This window comes from Notechis scutatus, chromosome 4 (genome assembly GCF_049901735.1).
Source record: "Notechis scutatus isolate UNSWTSFEM ecotype Mainland chromosome 4, rNotScu1.2, whole genome shotgun sequence".
Taxonomy (NCBI): domain Eukaryota; kingdom Metazoa; phylum Chordata; class Lepidosauria; order Squamata; family Elapidae; genus Notechis; species Notechis scutatus.
In genome coordinates, this window is record NC_142012.1 from 117,127,577 (window position 1) to 117,149,551 (window position 21,975).

Sequence of the window (21,975 nt, forward strand, 5' to 3'; positions counted from 1 at the left end):
AAAGGCTTCTGCCAAGAAAAGTGGAAAACTTGTACTTTTATGTATTTCTAGAAACTGTGATGACTTCATGGATCACTGTAATGTTCTATGCATGTCAGTAGTGGTATGTGTCACCTGAAGAAATTTATATACTTTAGTTAAATGTTGAAACTGCATCTCTAACATCTATGCAACTATATGCTCTTAATTGTGGGCACTATTGTTAGTAGACACCAAGTTACTTGTGACCTTTCAGTAATAATTATCCCATGCAACTTTATGTCATTCCAAGAAAAGTAGAATTGTATTGTATAGATGTGGGCATATTGTTGTTTAAATGATTAGAAATCTTGTTCCGCTCAGAGTTCAAGTTCCAAATTTGAACAGTGCTCATGGTAGTTGCCCACCTTATAAACAATGCAAAGAATATTTGAAACAATGCAAAGAACTTGTGTCTGATCTTGTTGCTATTCTCTTTTCAGCATGTTGAAGAGTTGCTTCGACAGCAGCAATTCTTAGAGATATTTCTGGAGGGGACACGGTCCAGGAGTGGCAAAGTAGCCTGTGCAAGGGCAGGTCTTTTATCAGTGGTGGTGGATGCTCTGTGTTCAAATGCTGCTCCTGACGTGCTAATTATACCTGTGGGAATCTCCTATGACAGAATAATTGAAGGTCACTATGCTGGTGAGCAGCTGGTAAGAGGTGCTATTGTATGCTTAACGTATTTATAAATTTAGAGTTACTATTGACAATTCTGCTAATAAACTATAGTTTTAAGACAGGTTAATTTTCATCTGTACTTAATATGCCACAAAATAAAATCATGCAGAAAAAAAATCATTCAGGGAAAAATGTTTAAAACTATATGTTCATTTAGTGAAAGCAACAATATAACAACTTCACATGATTTGGAGGACCAATGAATTAGATTTAGTTTTATTTTTGAATAAGAACAGACATAATTGATGTATTAATGTAATATGATTTTCCCCCTCTCTTTTTCTTTTCAATGTCTTTCAGGGAAAGCCCAAGAAGAATGAAAGCCTATGGAGTGTAGCCCGAGGGGTCTTTCGAATGTTACGAAAGAATTATGGATGTGTTAGAGTAGATTTTGCTCAGCCATTTTCTTTAAAAGTAAGCTTATCTTTTAAGACTAAAATTCCATTGAGAAGCTGTGAAAAAGATATTTTAAACTATTCATATTTCAATAGAAACAATATTTCAAGTTTTTACTTCATGCACAATGGTATTGCTCAAACAAAAGAGTTTTGTAGCTGAAATCTCATGCTAGAAAATGGATTCTTACACATTAACAAAGTTCTGAATATGAGATGCTATGGCTTCAAGCTATTAATCAAAGAAAACAACAGTAGTACCAATAATAACTGGAGCAAATGGAGCATCACTTGAGCACCTTGAACCCCTTCAGCATTGACAATTTTACTTACTGTTGGTCAATTGCAAAAGGCAGCTTTATCTGGATCACTTTACATCCTTCACGATATCTTTAACACTATCAAACAATATCTGCCTATTCACAGATCCTTGGGAAGGACTTGATAAGTGGATGAAATTAGCTAATTCAGTGCAAACATCTGGCTGATTTTAACCACCAACAAAAACAACAACAATAATATACTTGGAACAGCTTACATTCTTTGATGATATATTAATATTATTAAACAGCAACATCTGACTGACCAAAGACTGAGAGATCAAGGTTGGAAAAAGCTAGTAGAGCTTCTTTTTTTTTTGAAGCAATGATGCAAGAAATTTCACTTAGAAATATCTAAAAAATTCATTATTATCTTTTCAGTTTGGTTGTCATTTATTTTAGATCAGGGATATCAAACTCGCGGCCCATGGGCCGGATGCATCACACACTGGCCACACCTACACCCTATTTAGCTAAGGGAAAAAAGTTGGGATGCATCATGTGACGACAGGAGTTTGACACCCCTGCTTTAGATTCTAGAGGTAATAAAGGCACTTCAAAAATTACATGTTTTTAGTATATTATATTATTGGCTAATAGTCAGTATTTGCTACTATGCCAGTCTCTGAAAATCCTTTTGCTAATCAGTAAGATAGTTGTTATAAATGTTATGTTTTTACAGGAATATTTAGATTGCCAAAATCAAAAACCTTTGCCTGTTCCTCTTTCTTTGGAGCATACTCTGTTACCAGCTGTACTGTCTTCAAGGTAAGATGGAACTGGGGATTTTCTATCAATGATGAACAAGCAACAATCAAATATACAATCAAAGTTCTTTTTCAAAGTCCAGTTCATCAAGCTTTAACACATATCTAAGGATTCATGATCAAAATGTTTTCTGTGAATTTCCTTTGAATAAGTTAGAAATCTGTTTAGATAACAAATCCATCATTTTTAATTGAATATTATCATACTTAATTATGCATACAATTAACTAGTACATTTCAAAAATGTGCAGTCCAAGTAGTTAATACTTTGCATTCTAGCTGTATGTTTAGCAATTATAGCGTAAATATATCTTGAATTTTGGGTGTTTGATCGGATTTGACTAAGTTTGAGCTAGGCTATTGAAATTTTTTGGGGAAAAACTTAAGTAATTGATTTTCTGGAATTATGTATCAGCTACTTAACAGCTTAAAACTTGGGGAATTTTATGTATTTTTTCCATATGATCAAGAAAAAAAAGATTTTGAAGAATTGTTATAAGATAGGAAAGTTGTAAAATGTATCATTACTTCAAAGTAATTATTTCTTCAGGATATTAAAATCTTAAGATAAAGCATGATTTACTATTTTGCAATACAACGTGGATACTACCTTGGGCATCCAGACAGTTTCTTTCTTAATACAATGTGATTCCATGAAGCAAGCAGTTGTAGGAAAACTCTGTCAGACTTAGATCTATAATTTAATCAGGGAAGTGTGGTTGATGTTTTGGTAAAGGATAGACTTGCCCTAAAGTAATTTCCAAAATCTGTTCTTGTAAGACAAAATCTGTTCTTATCTGCAAGTTCAGTGCTGTCTCCCTCGCAAATATAGTCTTTAGCACTGGGAACTGCAACTCTTAAATATGTTTAGGTCTTACGATGACATAATTCATAAGTACAGTTTATATAGTACATCCATTCTGTTATTTATCTTCAGGCCTAACTACATAGTGGGAGAAAGTTCAGAAACTGCCCTTCCTGATTCCAAGGATTTATCTTGTGAACCACTGAGAAGACAATTAATAGCTAACTTGGCAGAGCACGTAATGTTCAGTAAGTATTTGTTGTGGAGTTCATTCTGCATTTTCTCTGTCACATCGAACTTTCTAAATAACAGGGCTTTCCTCATTCTGCATCATTCTTTTTTTGTCTTAAAATTGCACAGTTTTTAATCTGAGATGTCATTTTGAATAAGTCTCTTTATTACAGTCACTGTATTTACTGGATTTTAGAATATTACATAAAATTATAGATTGCCTTTCCTAGAGTGGTGTAATGCCTTCTGGATTGCACCAATATAGGTATCATGTCATATCTACTTATAAAAGGTTAATGTGTGAATAGCGTAATCTTACTTTTCTTAAACTATTTAACCTAATATTTCAGAGTTCAGCTCATTCAAATAAAGTCTACGGTATCTAGATTTGTATGATATAAAAGAAGCACAATTACTAAAACTTAAAGTTTATTTTTGATCAATAGATGGTTTTTTGTGCTGCCTTAATGAAAATGGAAAAAGTCTTTCTGTATAATAATAATACTTAATTCAGCCAGACTGACATTTTATAACTGTTGCTTTCTGAGCCTTTCAGTTGCAATCCAAAATGCCAGTATAGCTTTAATCTGTTTTGTTTTTGCTTTTAGCTGCCAACAAATCATGTGCTGTGATGTCAACACACATTGTTGCCTGTTTGCTGCTCTACCGACACAGACAGGTAAGGCTACTGTGCTTTTGCATTCACTGAATAGACTTGCAAAGGGTCAACAATGCTGAAAACATGCTCTATACCAGTGGTTCTTAACCTTTTTGAAAGAATCGCCCCCTTGAGCCATTGAGGAAGTTATCATCGCCCCCCCTCCCCCAACATAACCTCTCAATCACAACACAGGGAAATAATTCTTCAATTTATGCAAACACGTTTTTTGTTTTCTTTAAAATCGTCATCAAGACATATCGATGCAAATAATTTATTTCCAGTCTTTTTCCCATATCTCAACTGTGTGAAAAATTCTGATGCCACCCATCACTTTACTCCCAAACTTCGTGATACATGTATTTCATTATTATCTTATTTATTCGACACTTAAATGCAATGACCACTGAAAACAAAATTCAATTGCAAGAAAATGAAATGCCCCAAAAACCCAGTAACATTTAATAATTTAATTACAAGTGAATTTTAAGATGCAAAAAGAAATATAAAAAGGGTATAAGAACAAACCGCAATGCAGGAACTAAGATTTTCAAGATGAAAACTCTGAAACTAAATTAAGATTCAAGGAAAATATATATTCATGCGCACTGTAAAAAGGGTTAAAAAGACACAAAGAAAATTTTTACAGAAAGAAAGCAACAAAAATCAGAGCGACAAATTTAATGGGTAGAGTGATAGAGGCTGCTGCGCAATCCACATGAAGATGAGTGATGCGTATTCACATATGTGTGAAGCCAGCTGAAGGAACATTTTAAAACACAGTTCAATCCACTAATAGCGGACGATCTGGTGCTTTTGTACAACAGATATACAGCGGTTTACTGTACGAAAAAAGTCTCAAAAGTGTCCCCAAAACTTCTCGCTCCATCACTCCATATTGCCCCTCTTCTGTTCCTTCGCCCCCGCGCTGCCCCTTTTGGTTCCATCGCCCGCCTAAAAAATGAAATCGCCCCCTGGGGGGCAATATCGCCCAGATTAAGAACCACTGCTCTATACTTTCGTTTCCCTATTTCATCTTATTTAGTTTGTTGAAGAATAGGGTGCATTTATAAGCTATGTGTAAACTGACTGTTAATTTATTCCTATTCTCAGAAATAAGGAAGGAAACTACACATATTTAGAAACATCCCTTATCCAGCTCCAAGCTGTACTGTACTAGATGAATGTATCATCTCCTTCCTGAAAAAACTGCTGGTTCATTGTAGTCCATCACACCAGCATCCTTCTGTGGGCATCATCTCTCACACAAACCAACAAAATATAACTACCCATCCCCTCAGTATGTTGCTTCAGGCCATAATTCTTAAGTATCATAAATGTTATTTCAGTATTTCCTAGGATTATAACCCTCATTCCTTGAAAATTATTCGAAGCAATCCTACTAATGCATCAATGTAATCAATATATGCATACTGTTGAATCTTTTTTGTTTTGTTTACTAGGGCTTTTCTATTATCCTGAATCAATCAATCTATCTATCTATCTATCTATCTATCTATCTATCTATCTATCTATCTATCTATCTATCTATCTATTGTCTGCTGCATATTACTCTTCCTTTTCAAATGATTTATAAATAAGTTATGGGTGGAAGTGAGATATCTTAAATAAAACTATCATAAAAATCAGTGGCTAAAACAATAGCAATAACACTTAGACTTATATACTGCTTTACAGTGCTTTACAGCCTTCTCTGAGCGGTTTACAGAGTTAGCATATTGCCCCCAACAATTTTGGGTCCTCATTTTACCTACCTCGGAAGGATGGAATGCTGAGTCAACCTTGAGCCTAGTGAGATTTGAACTGCCAAATTGCAAGCACCAGCAGTCAGCAGAAGTAGCCTGAAGTACTGCACTCCAACCACTACGCCACCGTGGCTCATACAATACTTGTTTTTCTTTTAATGACCCTGTAATTCCTTGCATTGGAGTGGAGTCAGGGAGACTGAATGAAGCTGAGCATTTCCTGGCTGGATGCCCTTCCTGACCACCACAGGGAGCTTGCAACAGATTTCTTTGTGCCCAGAGAAAAGAGAAATATCTGCTGCTAAACTCAGCCTCCTGATATTGAGGAAAGAGTTCCATCTCTAGGCCACCACGGCGTTCAGCTAAAAACAATAAATACATATTTTAAAAAAACTGTTTATTTTAAGAAAACAAAACTAAAACAAATACGCCAATTTAAATGGTATATAACGGAATATTTCTTGCTCTTCTGACCTTAGCAAATAGGAACATCTTCAGTGGTTTCTGAAAGAAAAATGTGGGCAAACAAGCTTTTTTCTGACTTATATAATTGGAGAGCTGTTATTTATTTACTTCAATACTTTGTTTAGGGAATTGATCTTTCTAAACTGGTGGAAGATTTCTTTTCGATGAAGGAGGAGGTCTTGGCTCGGGACTATGACTTGGGATTTTCAGGGAATTCTGAAGATGTTGTCATGCACGCTATCCATTTGTTGGGAAACTGCATAACCATCACAAACACCAGTCGGAATAATGAGTTCTTCATCACTCCCACCACAACTGTTCCTGCTGTCTTTGAACTCAGCTTTTATAGCAATGGGATACTGCATGTCTTCTTCAAAGAGGCTGTCATCGGTATGTTCTAAAACTGTCCTTACTCTGATGCCTGAAATACTCCCTGCCTAATGTCGCTGTTACTATTTAAGAGGTTGTGTTTGACATATAATGCAGTAACTTAGGAATAACTTTGAATATATCTTCTCTTTTGCTTCAGCATGTAGTCTTCATGCTTTACTGAACAAAAGGCATAGAAATGGTATCAGTGGGATTCTACCCAATGTGGTTAGTCAAGAACAACTGGTCCGAAAAGCTGCCAGCCTCTGTTATTTGCTGTGTTATGAAGGAACTGTTTCATTGGTAAGTGTTGGGTACAGATTCATTTGACACATATTCTGTTGCTACCATCATATCATTTGTATTATGCTACAGTACTGTGGGTCAAATGGAGGTGTACTCGAGTTCTTAAAAAGAGGAAATGAAGAAGGGACAAGACAACAGGTAGCTGCAAGCTGTAGCATTTTCCCTTTATATAGAGAAGTGACAGGCAAGTTCTCTCTGTATATATCACACACACACACATTATGTCTAAAATGTGACTAGAAAAAAGAGCATTATTGACAAAGGCAATAAATATAGAACAATTTATTTTACAGCTTAAACCATTTTAAATGGCACTTAAAATGAAGCTAGAAAATATTTCAAAGCATTTTTTCTCATTTTTACATACAATTATTATATATAAAATATACATCCTTTAAAATAAAAAGCTCATAATAATAAATAAGATTCTTTATTTATTGATAATGATTGATAATGTTGTATTCTGAATCCAGTACTATTGCTTCCGGTATTACATGGAGAAGTACCAAGTGGATTTTTTTTTTTAAAAAAAGTAACATCTTACCCTGTTCAGCAAACTATGGTTATTAATTCCTGATAGAGGAACTGTTCAGTGAATGATCTTCCAGCAGACTCGAGGCAATTTAGACCTAATGGTCTACAAAGTTAAAAACTAATCCATTCTACATTAGAATATTTAACCATGTTGGAATTTGAAGTGTGAAGGATATATCAAGCATTAAAGCTGATAATATAACACAAGGCAGATTGGAACAAGCTGTGTAAAACAATATACAGCACTAGTTGAAATAATACATAATAACACGTATTGAAATATGTATGACTAATAATTTTTCTGGAATAGCTTTTGGGATGAAACGTGGACAAAGAAATTTTCAAATATGGGAGAAAGGTTCTTTCTAGTTCTGTAATTGTTTATTTTCCTCCTTTCAGTTTTCAATTACGGTAGAATTAAAACAAGTGCATTACCTGTGTTTCCTCTGAAATAGGAAAATACTTGCAAATACATCCTCAGATCTGATCTACACATTTACTTTACTATCTGTTTCAGACAAATAGTTATTGACTTGAAGTAGCTGCAGAGGAAATTAACAATTTCTTTTCTTGAATTCATCTTTTTTTTAATAAGAAATTGTTGTTCATTTTATGCAAGACTATTCAAAAGCAGCAATAATAGAGAAAAATAGCACAACAAAAGATAATAATCATGATTGATCATATTTGTTTTCCTATTCAGCCCTGTCAGCTGTTAGGTCAAGTGTGCCATGAAGCAATTGAACAGTTCATACAATATGGAGTTCTTTTAGTAGCAGAGGTAAGATTTTGATGATGTTTTTTATGTATCTAGATATTTATGGGCCTTGAACTATAAATCTCCCAACTTTTTATACTCATTTCACTGCAGAAAAACTTTTAAGAATTCTTCTTCAGGCCAAATAAGTTTTGATGCTTAGTTTTGTATATATAATGTTATTGATATCAGGAAAATTAATTCTAATAAAAATAATATAAAGGAATAAAAAAGATTTAAGAAATAAAAGAGAAAAAATGCAAGGAAATAAAATTGAAGAAAAATGGAAAAGAACAAATATTCTTTACATCCAGGAGTGAAATTCAAATTTTTAACAACCAGTTCTGTGGGTATGACTTAGGTGGTGGGCATGGCTTGGTGGTCATGTGACTGGGTGGAAATGGCTTGGTGATCATGTTATTGGCTGGGCATGGCCAACTCAATATTACTCACATCGAGGCACGCATCACCTCGCCTGGCCTCTCATGACTGTGGGGATGTGTGAAAATGGTCATCAGTCACTTTTTTCAGTCCATTGTAACTTTGAATGGTCACTCCACACAAGCAAAGTACCAGCAAAGGAGGGGAAAAAAACTCCAGAGAAGTTCCAGAGACAGGAAGTCTAATCCTGCCAAGAAGGGTTAACGGAGAGGCAGATTCCGTAAGCAACACCAGAATGTTTCCTTCCTGCCTTCCTTACAGGATTAGGCCAGTAATTTCTTCTAACAACCAGTTCTCCAAACTGCTTAGAATGTTAACAACCGGTTCTAGCGAATAGGTGCGAACTGGTAGAATCCCACCCCTGTTCACATTGGTTATAAATATAAAAAATAAGATGGGATTGGATGGGTTAAGAAAAGAAAAAAGAAAAGAAAAATTTTGTTTTCAATTGAATATTGATTTTTAAAATCTGTATCAAAGTGTATTCAGAATTTTTGGTAGTTAGAATGTTCAGCATTCTACTATTTTAGTAAAAGTACTGCTTATTAATTAATATTTATTAATAGTTACATAAATATCATCATATATCTGCAGGGAATTAAAAATTTAGTTGGCTATTAAATCTATCACTTTTTTCCCAACATGCTTGTTTGACTCAGTTCCTTTAGACTCAGGAGTTGAAATCAGACATTTACTTTTTCATTGATTATTGTTAAATTGTTGCATTGCATATTTTTATTTGTTCATTAACTTCAGCATGCATAATGAAAAAGGTTAATTAACTTCATTATTACTATTAATCATTTAGATTAAAGCATTCCACTTTTCTAGTTTAAGGACACTATCCTTATACTGATAGAAGAAAAACTAGATATAAATTACTTTTGTGTGAAGGAGAATTTGTTAAACATAAAGGTTAACCATTAAAGATTTTCTTTCCCTTCCTAGGGGATCAGGTATAGCTATTTAGCAAGACAATTTTATGAATGACATAATTTTTGGTGGCAGTGTTGAAAGACCTCTTTCTCTCCTAATGCTTGGTTAATAAGCAAGTGTTGAAGCAGGAGGAAGATTATTTTTGCTTTCACATTATAACCTGATGACTGCCTGATGAACCTTCTCAGCATCTTCTAATGTTTATACTTTTATTCGGCCATCATCTACCAATATTCTTAGTTTAGATGAAATTTGGAACTGAAATATGAATATACAGTAGTTTTGTATCTTGCTGATTTTAAAGGAACTATTCTTAAAGAGATCTCAGTAAGTAGATAGGTACCATTTTCTTTTTTTTCCAAGCTGTATTTACTTATACTTTCAGAATGAAGAAATATAATTATATATTAGATTAAGTATGTGTATGCATGCATATGTTTCTGTTAGATAGACAACTAAAAGATAGACAACTAAAAGTTCAACAATAAAAAATGTAGTAGTCAGCACACTAGAAGGAACTAAACTAATTTTGGAAAAGGATAAAAAGCTTAGGCAAGAAATCCTCAACAGGTTAAAAGAAAAGCATATATGAACTCTGTGTTCCTGATTTATTAATTATATTTATTAAGTATTAATTATATAGGTTCAAATTTAAAGCATTCCTTGTGTGTGCAATACAGAATTCTCCAGGAGATGAAATTATCAAATTAAGAAACTCAAACACTAATGTTTATATTTGTGCAAATTGCTGTAGAGGAAATTATTTAAAACTCTGGAATTCTGAAAAATCTGAAAATGCCTCAGGTGTTTTATAACCTAACACATGAAATATGCTTGAATCATGTTTCTATAGTGATGAAGTTGAATTGGTTCCATTTCTATGAAATTCAGTAGCAGAGACTTTCTGCAAACTGAAAGTTTCCAGTGATAGATAACACCTAGATTTTAATTTTAAGGGAAGTGTCTTTAGCAATTAGCTTTATTTTCAGTGTAAAGCATAATAGTGATAATAATGCAAGCCAATCTTTGTCATTAATTGCGCAATGTTGATCCAGCATAAGTTTATAAATGAGACACAGGATTTCTTTGGAAATGAATAGTTGGATCTTCCTTTGCTAACACCTGAAATAACTACAGAAAAACCCTAGAATGAAAAGCAATAATTCATAATGAAAAAAAACATAATTCTTATAGTTCTGTTTTTCTATTCTAAGCAGGAAGAACAGGAAGATATTAGTTCTCGGCTTACGGAGCAAAACTGGGAAAAGAGTATTCCGGAGCCATTGTCTTGGAAAAGTGATGAGGAGGATGAAGACAGTGACTTTGGTGAAGAACAACGAGATTGCTACTTGAAGGTACTAAGTAGATTTGTAGGATCAAGTCCTGTGTGTCTATATGTGTCTGTGTATAATTGTTACATAGCATAAAATGGATTAAAAGAAAAGAAGGAAGAAAAAATTGCAAGAAATGAAAAAGATTGTTTCTAAGAAATAAGCCCAGATTTCTTTTAAGCAGATTTTGAGATACTATGATGTGTTGCTGAATAACAACTTATAGCAATGCAACAATTGTTCTAATCATGGCTGGGTGAACAATCCAAAAGACAAAAGGAAGAGCCACGGCGCTTGCAACGGCAGCAGCGGCTCCTTGGTTTTGCCTTTCCCTTCCCGGGAGGCAACGCGGACTGGGAGCCGCGTGAGCTGCACCGGGCGGTAGCAACTCCTGACAGCCCCAGCCGGATACCTGAGCGGAGCTCCGGGCGGTGCGAGCGGAGGCCGCTTGAGCGGCAGGAAAGGACAGCTGGGCCAGCCACAGACCAGCCTCCGTGCAACACGCCGCCGCCCGGCCCCGGCAAGGGAAAGCAGGCAGGCACTCCCGGGCGCGCGGCAGGGGGTCTCTTTGGCCGGCCCGATTTTTTTCAGAGCGGAATATCATGCCTGGCGCCCGCGAGTTAAAACGAAGCCGGAAAGTTGCTGGGAAGTTGCTCGGGTGCTGGGAGCAGGCTTTTAAAGTGCCGCCCGAGCAGGACCGCCGAGCCGGGAAGCGGGCACCAAGGCAGGGCAAGGCTCCACCAGCAGCGGCCTAGCTTTAGGTGGCTCCAAGCAGCCCGCCCTGCCCGCTGGGTGGAACCCTTCCCGCTCCTCGGCGGGAAGACGCTCCAGCCTGCAAGCTTTGCCTTTGCAAAGTTTAAGCCTGGAAGCCCCGGAAAAAGGGGGATCGGCGGGGACTCACCTTCGGAGAGGTCGCACTCGAAGGTGATTTCGAACTCCCAGCCGAGGCCTTTGCAAATTTCTTTTCTTTCCTACCCCTAGATCGCTCCACACTGTTTTGCAGCTTTGGGGGCCACGCGGCACAGGGCAATACGCCATACCCAGCGATTTTTTTTCAGGGGCAGGCCAGATTGGACAGACCAATGGCAGTGATTTTTTTTCAGGGGCGGGCCACATTGGACAGACCAACGGGCCGGATGTGGCCCCCGGGCCGTAGTTTGCCCACCCCTGTACTATGATGTGTTGCTGAATAACAACTTATAGCAATGCAACAATTGTTCTAATCATGGCTGGGTGAACAATCCAAAAGACAAAGCAAGCAAACAAACAAAACAGTAAAGCAGTAATGGAGTTTTAGTTGAATTTCCTTTTTAAAAAAAGTTCTTGCTTTATATGTCCATGGATTGATTAGATGCTGGCCCAGGAAAACAAAAATTAAGACATAGAAATAAACAAGGAACTCACAAAGCAAACCATATTTTCTGTTTATATCATGTGCTAAACCAGATAAGCTAACAACAAACTCTAGTTTTAAACAATAGTTTACCACCTGAGATAAACCATAATTTATTCCCTGCCCTGCCCTCCTGCAATCTGATAATGTCTGGGTTTTAGTGTATGGGTTTAGCATTATGTAGATATATTGTTGCATTATCCTCTTAGTGATTGTTGTTTTATTATTATAGGTGAGTCAGTCACAGGAACACCAGCAATATATCTCCTTCCTGCAGAAGCTGCTAGGGCCATTACTGGAGGCATATAGTTCAGCCGCCATCTTCATCCATAATTTCAGTGGACCTGTCAGGGAAACAGACTGTCTTCAAAAATTACACAAATACTTAGTATCAAGAACAGAAAAGAATGTTGCAGTGTATGGTATGTCAAATAGTTATTTCTGTAGAAGTATTGGAATTATGATTTAATCATATTGTTTTAGACAGTGGCTTTTTAAATCTGTAAATTAACAATATTACTGTTATATTCACAGCTGAGAGTGCCACCTATTGTCTTGCAAAAAATGCAGTTAAAGTGTTTAAAGACATGGGGGTAAGTCTAGATAGCTATTGCTTCATAATAATTATAGCAAACCTAAACATTAGTCCTTAGCATGTAATACAATGTATGTGATCAACTTTACAAATTTGTTATTTAGTGTGTCTCTGTGTGTGTCTCTGTGTGTATATTTATATAGTTTTATCAAGAATAAAAAGCAAAACGGAAAAACAAAAAAACATGCATCCAATATTTGTTGCTTAGTTTTTTAATGTTTTCATTCTTAATCTGAGATTACAGCATAAAATCAAAGGGCAGCAATCTTCAGATAGTATGGGTTTTTCTAAAATAAACCATCCCAAATTTTGGCAGCATTTGAGAAATTTGAAATTTTTGTGAGCTCTTGCATGATCTTGCATAGGAGCGTCTGCTGTTTAAAAAAGCTCATGCAGAAAAACTAACATCTCATTAAATGTGATGATCTTGTAACACTTTGTGCTTTTCATTTTTAAAAAATTAATTTTGAAGCATGTAGACACATGTTGCTCTGAGTATCATGTTCTAACTTCTGGACTCTGCTAATTCAAGAAATTAACTCAAATTATCTAAATTATACTATGTCAAATTATTACTGTGCCTGTGAATATGTTTGTTAGATTAAATGGCCATGTATTTGGAAAATATTCAGCAATTAATCTAACAGGATAAAAAATGAAATGGTTTTTTTTAACGATAGAATGTAGAAAACTTTTAAACACGTATAGCTAAATGATAACTGTGTTAAAATAAGGATTTGCTTATCCAATATTGTCTCCGATTACAACTTCTTTTGCTATTACAATCAGACCAAGAACAGGATCCAATCTATGTTGGTCACTGGGACCAAGGTTTATTCTTCCAAGCCTTCGGGCTTGTGCTGGAGCTCAACCACAGGGCAGTTCTCTCTCTTCAGAATGTTATATTCATATTCCAGAATATGACCTATTCTGGAGAGACAGAATTTCCACGATGATGGGCTCTAGCATGATTTGAAAGCTTGGAAGGATAAACCTTTGGCCCAGTCACCGACTCATTAGATCTGCAACATTATCCTGGGACACATATCTTTTCCCTCATTTGCAAGGCCACGAGCAGGTCACAGTTATTTGATTTACCTTTGACAAGAGCTGATATTTTGGCTCTCAAACTGAACCAGAATCGTTGATTGTCTGTGTTACCTATATAGAATCAATGCATATTATGATTGTTAACAAATATGCAATGTGCCTAGAAGTTTTTATGGAAAATCTGTTTTTCTTGCAGGTATTTAAGGAGACAAAACAGAAGAGAGAGAACATTTTGGAACTAAGCAATACTTTTCTACCTCATTGTAATCGGCAAAAACTACTGGAATTTATTCTGAGTTTTATTGTACTTTAGAATATCTCCCAACTTCTCCTAATAGACTTGAACAATGCAATGCAACGCTTCAGGATTTGGTTCTGCTTCCACTGTATCAGTAGTGCTATTTTTGGCAAGGCCTTATCTGACCCAAGCCATAAGAAGACAAGTGCCTTCTTACATATGCACATATGGGACTACAATATTTAGAATTCAAACACATTGCTAGTATCCAACATATTCAGTCAATGTTTGCACAAACCCCTGAGTTTCTCCATAAATTTGTATCAAGTATTACGGTTTTTACATTGCAAAATACTACATGTACTTCAAAACTAATGACTGACAAATGCACCTATCTGCCAGATTTGAACTGCATAAAATATTTTGATTACTATGTGAACTTTACAAAAGCTCTGTCAGTATAACTACTTCATTGTATTCAGTACTGTAAATGAATGGTTTTTAGGAAAATTGAATGGGGGGAGGTGTCAGAAAGGACATATAATATTTTATTCTACTAATATAATGGTAACATAGTAAACAATAATAGCAAAGTGGTCACCAGGATCTAATTAAAATTAGTTGAACAGAAAACAGCCTGCACAAAGTGTGATCCAAGTAACAAAATATGAGTATAAAATGTATCAATCTTTCTAACATAAGAATTCAAAATTGATTAAATTGGTGTACTAAAGAAATAGATGACACAAATTTATCCCCCAAAGTTCTAAAAGCTTTTCCTGATGAGCATTTAAATTTTAGTACTCATGTTTTCCTTGCAAGCACTTGGAAGTCAGATGTAAGTTTGGCTTAAGCTATGCCAGTGGTGCTTTTGCAAAAGCAGCTGGACTTCTGAAGAATTGAAGAAGCTTCTTGAATGAAGAGCAAAATGTTTTCAAGGAGAAACCAAGAAAATCCAGTTGCCTTTTGGAAAAGCCCCTTTGGGACAACCATGACCTGGATGATTGAGAATCTCCATAGATATCTGGCTTAAATTGATGAAATAACCTAATAAATACATTATCTCATTCTAATCTTGATTGATTTTGAATGGAAGATGTTTTGCTATCATAAAGTTTTACAAGCTATATTGCTGAAACGAGTGATTTGAACTATGAGATTATGATGATAGCATAAATTGCAAGCAATGTATTCTTGGTAATCTTATAGAAGGCAATAACTTCCAAGCTGCATTACAAAATGAGCTCTACAGACTCATACACGGTATATCAGGAAAAGCAATAACAAGACATTTATTTTTAGGAGAGATACCTTGTTGCCTTAGCCCTTGAAGAAACTTTGTCACTGAAGTATTAATAGTATTTCTCAAATTCATTTTTTCATTTCTTATCTGGAGTTGAGAAATAGTTTGATTATGAAAATCCATGTTTGCTTCCTTTATTAAAAAAAAAAAAACATGCCTGAGTACTCCTCCACATTTATGAAGCTTGGATTTTCTATAAATGTATTTATGAATTAAAACATTAGGATGTTTTTCGGTATTATCCTGCAGTTCTGAATGATGGGAACAACTATGCAAATTTGTCATCATAAAACAGGTGCTTTAAAACATATTAAGATAAATATTTGAACCAAAGTTGCATCTGATCAATAACAGCAATAGTCAGAAACCCTGACTTAATTTGTTGCTTTTATGGCAGGATAGCAACTGAAATGAAATTCACTTGTTCTATTAGTCATAACTATATGGGGCAATTATTTTCTTGTTGCTTGTTTGAACTATTCATGAAACCTGAATGTATTTTGAATAGCAATTTTTAAAGACTGATTCCAATTAAGGTCAGATAATAAGTGCTTGTAAATAAATAACTTCCTGTAGTTTCACTGTAGTTCAGTAAACATCCATTGTATTAGTAGAATTAAGATTATGTATTAGTAAAATAGACCCAAGCAATATATTATAAATGACATTTTGCTCATTTTAATTAAAATGTGTCTAATTTAAAGAAATGAGGGGCTAGGAATTAGTTTGGACAATAGAAACTAATTGCTAGTTATCATTTCATGGGGGTAACTTATTAACATTATTAAAATGTTTAGCTAATAGCAGTGTTCATTTGAATTGAAGAGATATGCAATGTATTGTAACTACTGAATATGAAAATAGGGTTTAAGTGTTATAAACAGAGACTTTGATTGTACAGAAACGTCAATCTGAATGTTGTTCACTGGCAGAAGTCTGTGGCATGGATGTAGCATGCACCTAGCAATACACCTAGCTTGGCATTTCCATGAAGGTAAAGTACAGATCCTTACTGGAAAGCTGCTAAATAGAATGCTTCTTTTGTAGGATATTATTTTCAAATCTCATGTTCATCTTCTAAGGCAGAATCTACATTTTTCAATCCTAAAATAATGTATGGTTCCTAATTCTGGTTGTAGAACATCCAAAATAGATACTGAAATGTATTATGTTGACAACTTACTGAAAATAATATAAATAATATGGTGATCTGAAGGACAACATTCTATGTATATTTGTTTGTTGTGTTGAATGATTAAAATTACTTTTCAGATCTCCAGTGATTTTCTAAGATTACACAATTGTTAACAACACTAATATATTCTTAAGCAAATGTAATTTATCCAATTGTCTCCATACACACACACACACACACACACACACACACACACACACATTGGATAGATAGATAGATAGATAGATAGATAGATAGATAGATAGATAGATATTTTTCCTAAGTTTTTGCGGGTACTTACATGTATGGTATTCAGCTTTGTTTGGGTATTTTCCCATGTCATTATAGTTGTGCTTTTAAAGTTGTAGCAACGTTTCGGCAGCATCTCATCTGCCATCATCACGCTTCTTATTGTGTTCGTCTGACGAACGAACGTTCGTAGCCACAGGACATGAGATTGACTTTAAAAATACCAGAACTATCGCCAAAACCAAACACTTCAACAACAGAATAATCAGAGAAGCCATAGAGATAGAAAAACGCCCACACAACATGAATAAACAAGATGATACCTCCCAGCCATTTGGAAACCCGCCCTCATTAACAAATGAGTACCTAACATGAAGAATGACACCAGACCCACACCCACAAGGGCCACACAAGATGCTACGACCACACTTCCACGTAGAAAGCAGACTCACACCCACACAGAAGATGAGACACGACCACGGACCAGAAGCCGTACCACAGCTGCATCACTACCTGCTTCAAACCCATTCAACCCATACATGAAGTGAACTGACGCCCACCGTGATGACCACGACCACGAACGCAAAGACAAACAGGATCACAGCTCACCAGCTCAATTCCCCCAGCAACTAAGACTAACCTGAGCACAACCAAGCCCCCACCTGAACAGAACACACCCCCAGTCAATCAGAGCACAGCCAACCCCCTACTCAATCAGAACACAGCCAAGCCCCCACCCAATCAAGTCACATCCCCACTAGCAGTTAAAAGGAAGAAGCAGCTGCAAGCTCACATTACTCTGAGAAGCACAAAGCCGAAGACACAAGCCTGAAGATGAATGAGACTTCATCGAAACGTCGCCTAGATACTTCCAATTTTACGCGGGAGAAAACCCGAATAACCAAAGATCCACATACAAATATCCGCAAAAACCTCAGAAAACAAATATTGCACCTCTACGGGGAGGAAACCCACCATCTGACCAGGACTTATGAAAAACTTGAAGTCCAAAGAGCTTCCATTTTATGTGACCTTGCATTCCTACACAACTGCTGAGATCAAAATTTAATCCTCATAAGCTTCCAATTGAAATTCCACACCAACACAGCAGCCACCAAACGCATCCTAAAAAGAACAGAATTGGCCCTAATTAGAAATGAACTTCACACAAAAATATTCCTCCAAGACCAAATCAACAAAGATCTCCTCACACTTCACCTCAGACTCAGCAACAAGATTCACTCCGCACTTTGGGACAAATCCAAACAACTCGCTTTCTGGAGAGCCGAAACAGACCAACCTCAAGACAAACACACACACCAACAAACTCAGAAAACTACAACAATGCCAGAAACAAACTCCTCCCCCCTCACAGCCACACATGAAATAAACAGTGCACAACATCTCAGACAAGATCCTCACCGAAGCTGAAACCAATGTCCTTTCGAAAGGATTCAACTTTGCTGTCGCTCCCAAACACATCCGCACAAAAACCATCATATGTGGAGTTGAAACCAGCCTGACCAAAACCAACCCTGATGATGCTAACAGAATCAGACTCGAAATCACCAACATCCTCTGCACTAGCAAACCACCCAAAAGCAACTTATCCAAAGAAGAACAAACTGCACTACTTAACCTGAAAGAAGACACCAGCACAATAATCTTGCCAGCAGACAAGGGCAACACGACAGTGGCTATGAACACATCTGACTACCAAACCAAGTTAACCAACCTACTCCAAGATCCCACATACAAACCCCAAAACACAGACCCCACCACCTACCTAGAAAAAACCACCAGATCCAAAATAAAAGCCTCCCCCATCAGCGAAGAAATCCAGCAGAGAATCATACCCAGAGAGAAATCATCCAGATGCCCTAAGCTTTATGGTCTCCCCAAGATACACAAAGAAGGAACCCCACTTAGACCAATAGTCAGCTCCATAGGCTCACCTCTACAAAACCTAGCCAAATTTCTCGCCAAACAACTACAGCCCTATTCAGAATCCATCAAGTCACACGTAAGAAACTCATTCCAGTTCATCGAGATCATAAAGAAACAAAACTTACAACCCAGCGACCTACTAGTGAGCTTGGATGTCATATCCCTCTTCACCCAAGTGCATATAAAAGAAGCCTTGACAGCCATCCAAAACAAATACAACCCCCCAAGCACATCCTAGATCTGACCAACCACTGCCTATCCAATATATACTTCACCTACAACGGACAAAAATACAAACAAATAGAAGGAGCACCCATGGGATCACCCCTCTCACCTGTCATCACAAACCTCTACATGGAACACTATCTTATCTAAGTCTTATCTAAGCTTGAGACAGCTGATGATAATCTGTTAGAAAAATTGCTATCTGTTAGAAGAACAAGAAAATACAATTCACTAAATAGTTAATCACAGTTCACTCTTTTACTGTAAAGTTGGGAAGTATTGGGCTATCTCGGGTTTCAAACTCAACATTATCACGGCGGCGTCATGTGATGTATCAAGACTTTTTCTCCCTTTGCTAAACCGGGCATGGCCTGCACATGATGTATCCAGCCCATGGGCCAGGAGTTTGACAGCCCCGGTCTATTTAAATACATTATGCATTATACAACACTGCTCAATGATAGTTGAGATTCAAGTACAGGTAGTCCTCAATTTATAACAATTTACTTAGTGACCATTCAACATTTTTCACATTTATGACTCTTGCAGCACCCCATGATGACATGATCAATATTCAGATACTTAGCAACTAACTCATATTTATGATGGTTGCAGTATCCTGGTGTCATATGACCACAAGCAAAGTCAATGGGGAAGCCAGATACATTTAACAACTGTTACTAAATTTACTGTAGTAAGAAAGGTCGTAAAATGGGATAAAACTCACTTAAATGTCTTAGCAATAGAAATTTGGGGCTTAATTGTGGTCGTAACTCGAGAACGACCTGTAAAGCCCTAAATATCCAAGACTTTAGGGCAGGTTAAGGTCATTGCTGACAATACAATTTAATAGCAGATCATGTGCCCTGCAATCCTGTTTTAATTGCTTTCCATTTGTCTATGGGAGTTGAGCTTTACTGACCAATTTAGCATTAAACTGTCTTAAGCCAATGGATTAGTTTAGATGGTAGTTCATGAATTAGACTATTTAAGTCACATCAAAAGTTATTTAAGTCACTGGTCAGCATGTTGAAAATGTACTTACAGCTCAGCTGAAGTATGGCTGTGTACTTCTAGGGAAGAAACATTGCTCGTCAGAGGTTTTCAAAGAGAAAGTGGGTAGTTACTACTGTTGTTAGTTGCAAAGTCATGTCCATTGTGACCCCATGGACAACATTCCTCCAGGCCTTGTCCTCTATCCTCCAGTGTCTCTTTAAGCTCACACCTACTGCTGCAGTGATTATCCAACCACCTCATTCTCTGTCGTCCCCTTCTTTTGCCCTCAACCTTTCCCAGCATTAGGCTTTTCTCCAGTGAGTCACTTCTATAGAATAATGGAATTCCAATTTTGAGCAAGAGGTTTGGATGAGATGATTACAAGGTTTTCTCTGTCTTGTAGTCTATATTAAGAAAATTGATATTGTCAGTCTGATGATTCTAACTTGGAAAAGCAAAAAAATTTTTTTGAAATGAAATATTTTTGAAAGTTTGGGCTGAAATTAGTGTTCAGATTGAGCTTTATATTATGTAATTGCTGTTACAAAACCTTTGAGGGTGCATCCAAGTTTTGGATTATCGTACAAAAATTGTAAGTAGCTTGGTATGGAAAAATTCCTTGGGTCTTTTCACCAGGCTATTTTTGGATGATTCTTATATTACGTTTATGTATCATTTTCACATATAAGCCATGAGAAAATCTTTGACTGCTTAAAGGGTGCCCTGAAAGGTCTGATTAAGCATAAACCATAAATTTCTTCTTTCTGTTCCAACTGTGATTGTTTATCAATAACTGATTTGGATTTGGAAGCCTTTGGCTACATCCATCAAGTTATAATTAATTGGAAAAGAGAGACATAAGCAGTAATGAAAGCACCATTACTGACTATGTGTCAGTCAAGCTTAATTTTTATTGATAGTAGAGATACTGCTAGGCTCCTTTCTATGTAAATATCTAGTATTTTGCAAAATCATTGGAAGTCAAAATTTAAAAAAATATTCAGTATTTGTGAAATTCAATTTGTCTCCTAACATCATTTTATTAACCAGGATTATGTTTGGTTTCTCATTGAAGGAAATACAGTAGTAGCATTATCATACTGGAACTTTTATTCTGGGAAATGTCAAAAATTGCACAATATTGAAAATGTTGAATTTTGAAAATTATTATCATTTTCAGGCTACATTAGGCTGGGTGAAGTACATTTTATACTGCCCATCCAGCAAAGGTGCCATCAAGAGTTTGTAAAAGTAACACAAAACACTACAAAATAATAAAAAAATAATAGTACTGATAACATTTTTTTTTAAATGGCAGTAGAAATTGATAAAATCATTACAGGCCTGCTAACTATAAAGGTCTTTCTTATCTGAATATATGTTGTACAGCTGGAGATATAAATGACCACTACAGAGTGGTAGCTCCAGATAAAAGCTCTCAATATTATAATCATTGGGAAAGGACATATGGGAATTGTCTGCCTTTAAATCAGCCTGAAAAATGGAGCTGAAGATTCAAAGATGCTATTTCCAATGAAAAAAATCCATTGCTCATTACACTAAATAGACTGTTTACATTGCTTTCAGAGATCTTTATAAAGGCTATTAGGCTGTCTATAGCCATGGAAAGTCATACTTATCCTTTAAAGTTATTAATCTTTGCCACTGGGAGTGCATGAGGGATATGCGAAATGCTAAATATATGGTCATGCCTGAAAGCATGCAACCTTATTCACACTAATTTAAACAAAGGTTAAGCTGAGCATTTCTTACCTTCTCATGCTTTCTCTTGAAGCATGAGAAGCATCTAGAGTGGAAATCATGTTCATCTATTAGATATCCAGATTGTAATGGTTCTCAAAGTGTAAGGAAGCTTTTCCAATGGAAACATTCAAATCACATTTATGTTGGAAGTGTTAAGGCACTTCTGAGTTGAAAGGATTAGTTGGTGACATCACCGTTTTCCAGGCAATGTCCAGTTGAAGGCTCCTTTCATGTTCCAAACAGGAGTGGAGTAAATAACAG

General features: G+C 36.1%; 1 protein-coding gene across 7 annotated transcripts in view; it reads left to right on the plus strand.

Annotated features, from left to right (window-relative positions):
* The window catches only part of GPAM (glycerol-3-phosphate acyltransferase, mitochondrial), a 30,168-nt gene extending 13,536 nt beyond the window's left edge, over positions 1-16,632 (plus strand). For 4 of the 7 annotated variants that reach the window (XM_087964544.1, XM_026667825.2, XM_026663878.2 and 1 more), the window contains 12 exons: positions 462-674; positions 1,000-1,113; positions 2,097-2,182; positions 3,119-3,234; positions 3,826-3,896; positions 6,232-6,496; positions 6,636-6,778; positions 8,019-8,096; positions 10,664-10,804; positions 12,406-12,595; positions 12,708-12,766; positions 14,015-16,632. In XM_087964544.1, the coding sequence (XP_087820670.1) occupies positions 462-674; positions 1,000-1,113; positions 2,097-2,182; positions 3,119-3,234; positions 3,826-3,896; positions 6,232-6,496; positions 6,636-6,778; positions 8,019-8,096; positions 10,664-10,804; positions 12,406-12,595; positions 12,708-12,766; positions 14,015-14,131 (1,593 nt within the window). In that variant the 3' untranslated portion in view covers positions 14,132-16,632. The remainder of the gene's footprint in view (positions 1-461; positions 675-999; positions 1,114-2,096; positions 2,183-3,118; positions 3,235-3,825; positions 3,897-6,231; positions 6,497-6,635; positions 6,779-8,018; positions 8,097-10,663; positions 10,805-12,405; positions 12,596-12,707; positions 12,767-14,014) is intronic. The other 3 variants (XM_087964546.1, XM_026664645.2, XM_087964547.1) reach the window with 1 other exon arrangement.
* The last annotated feature ends 5,343 nt before the right edge of the window (positions 16,633-21,975 follow it).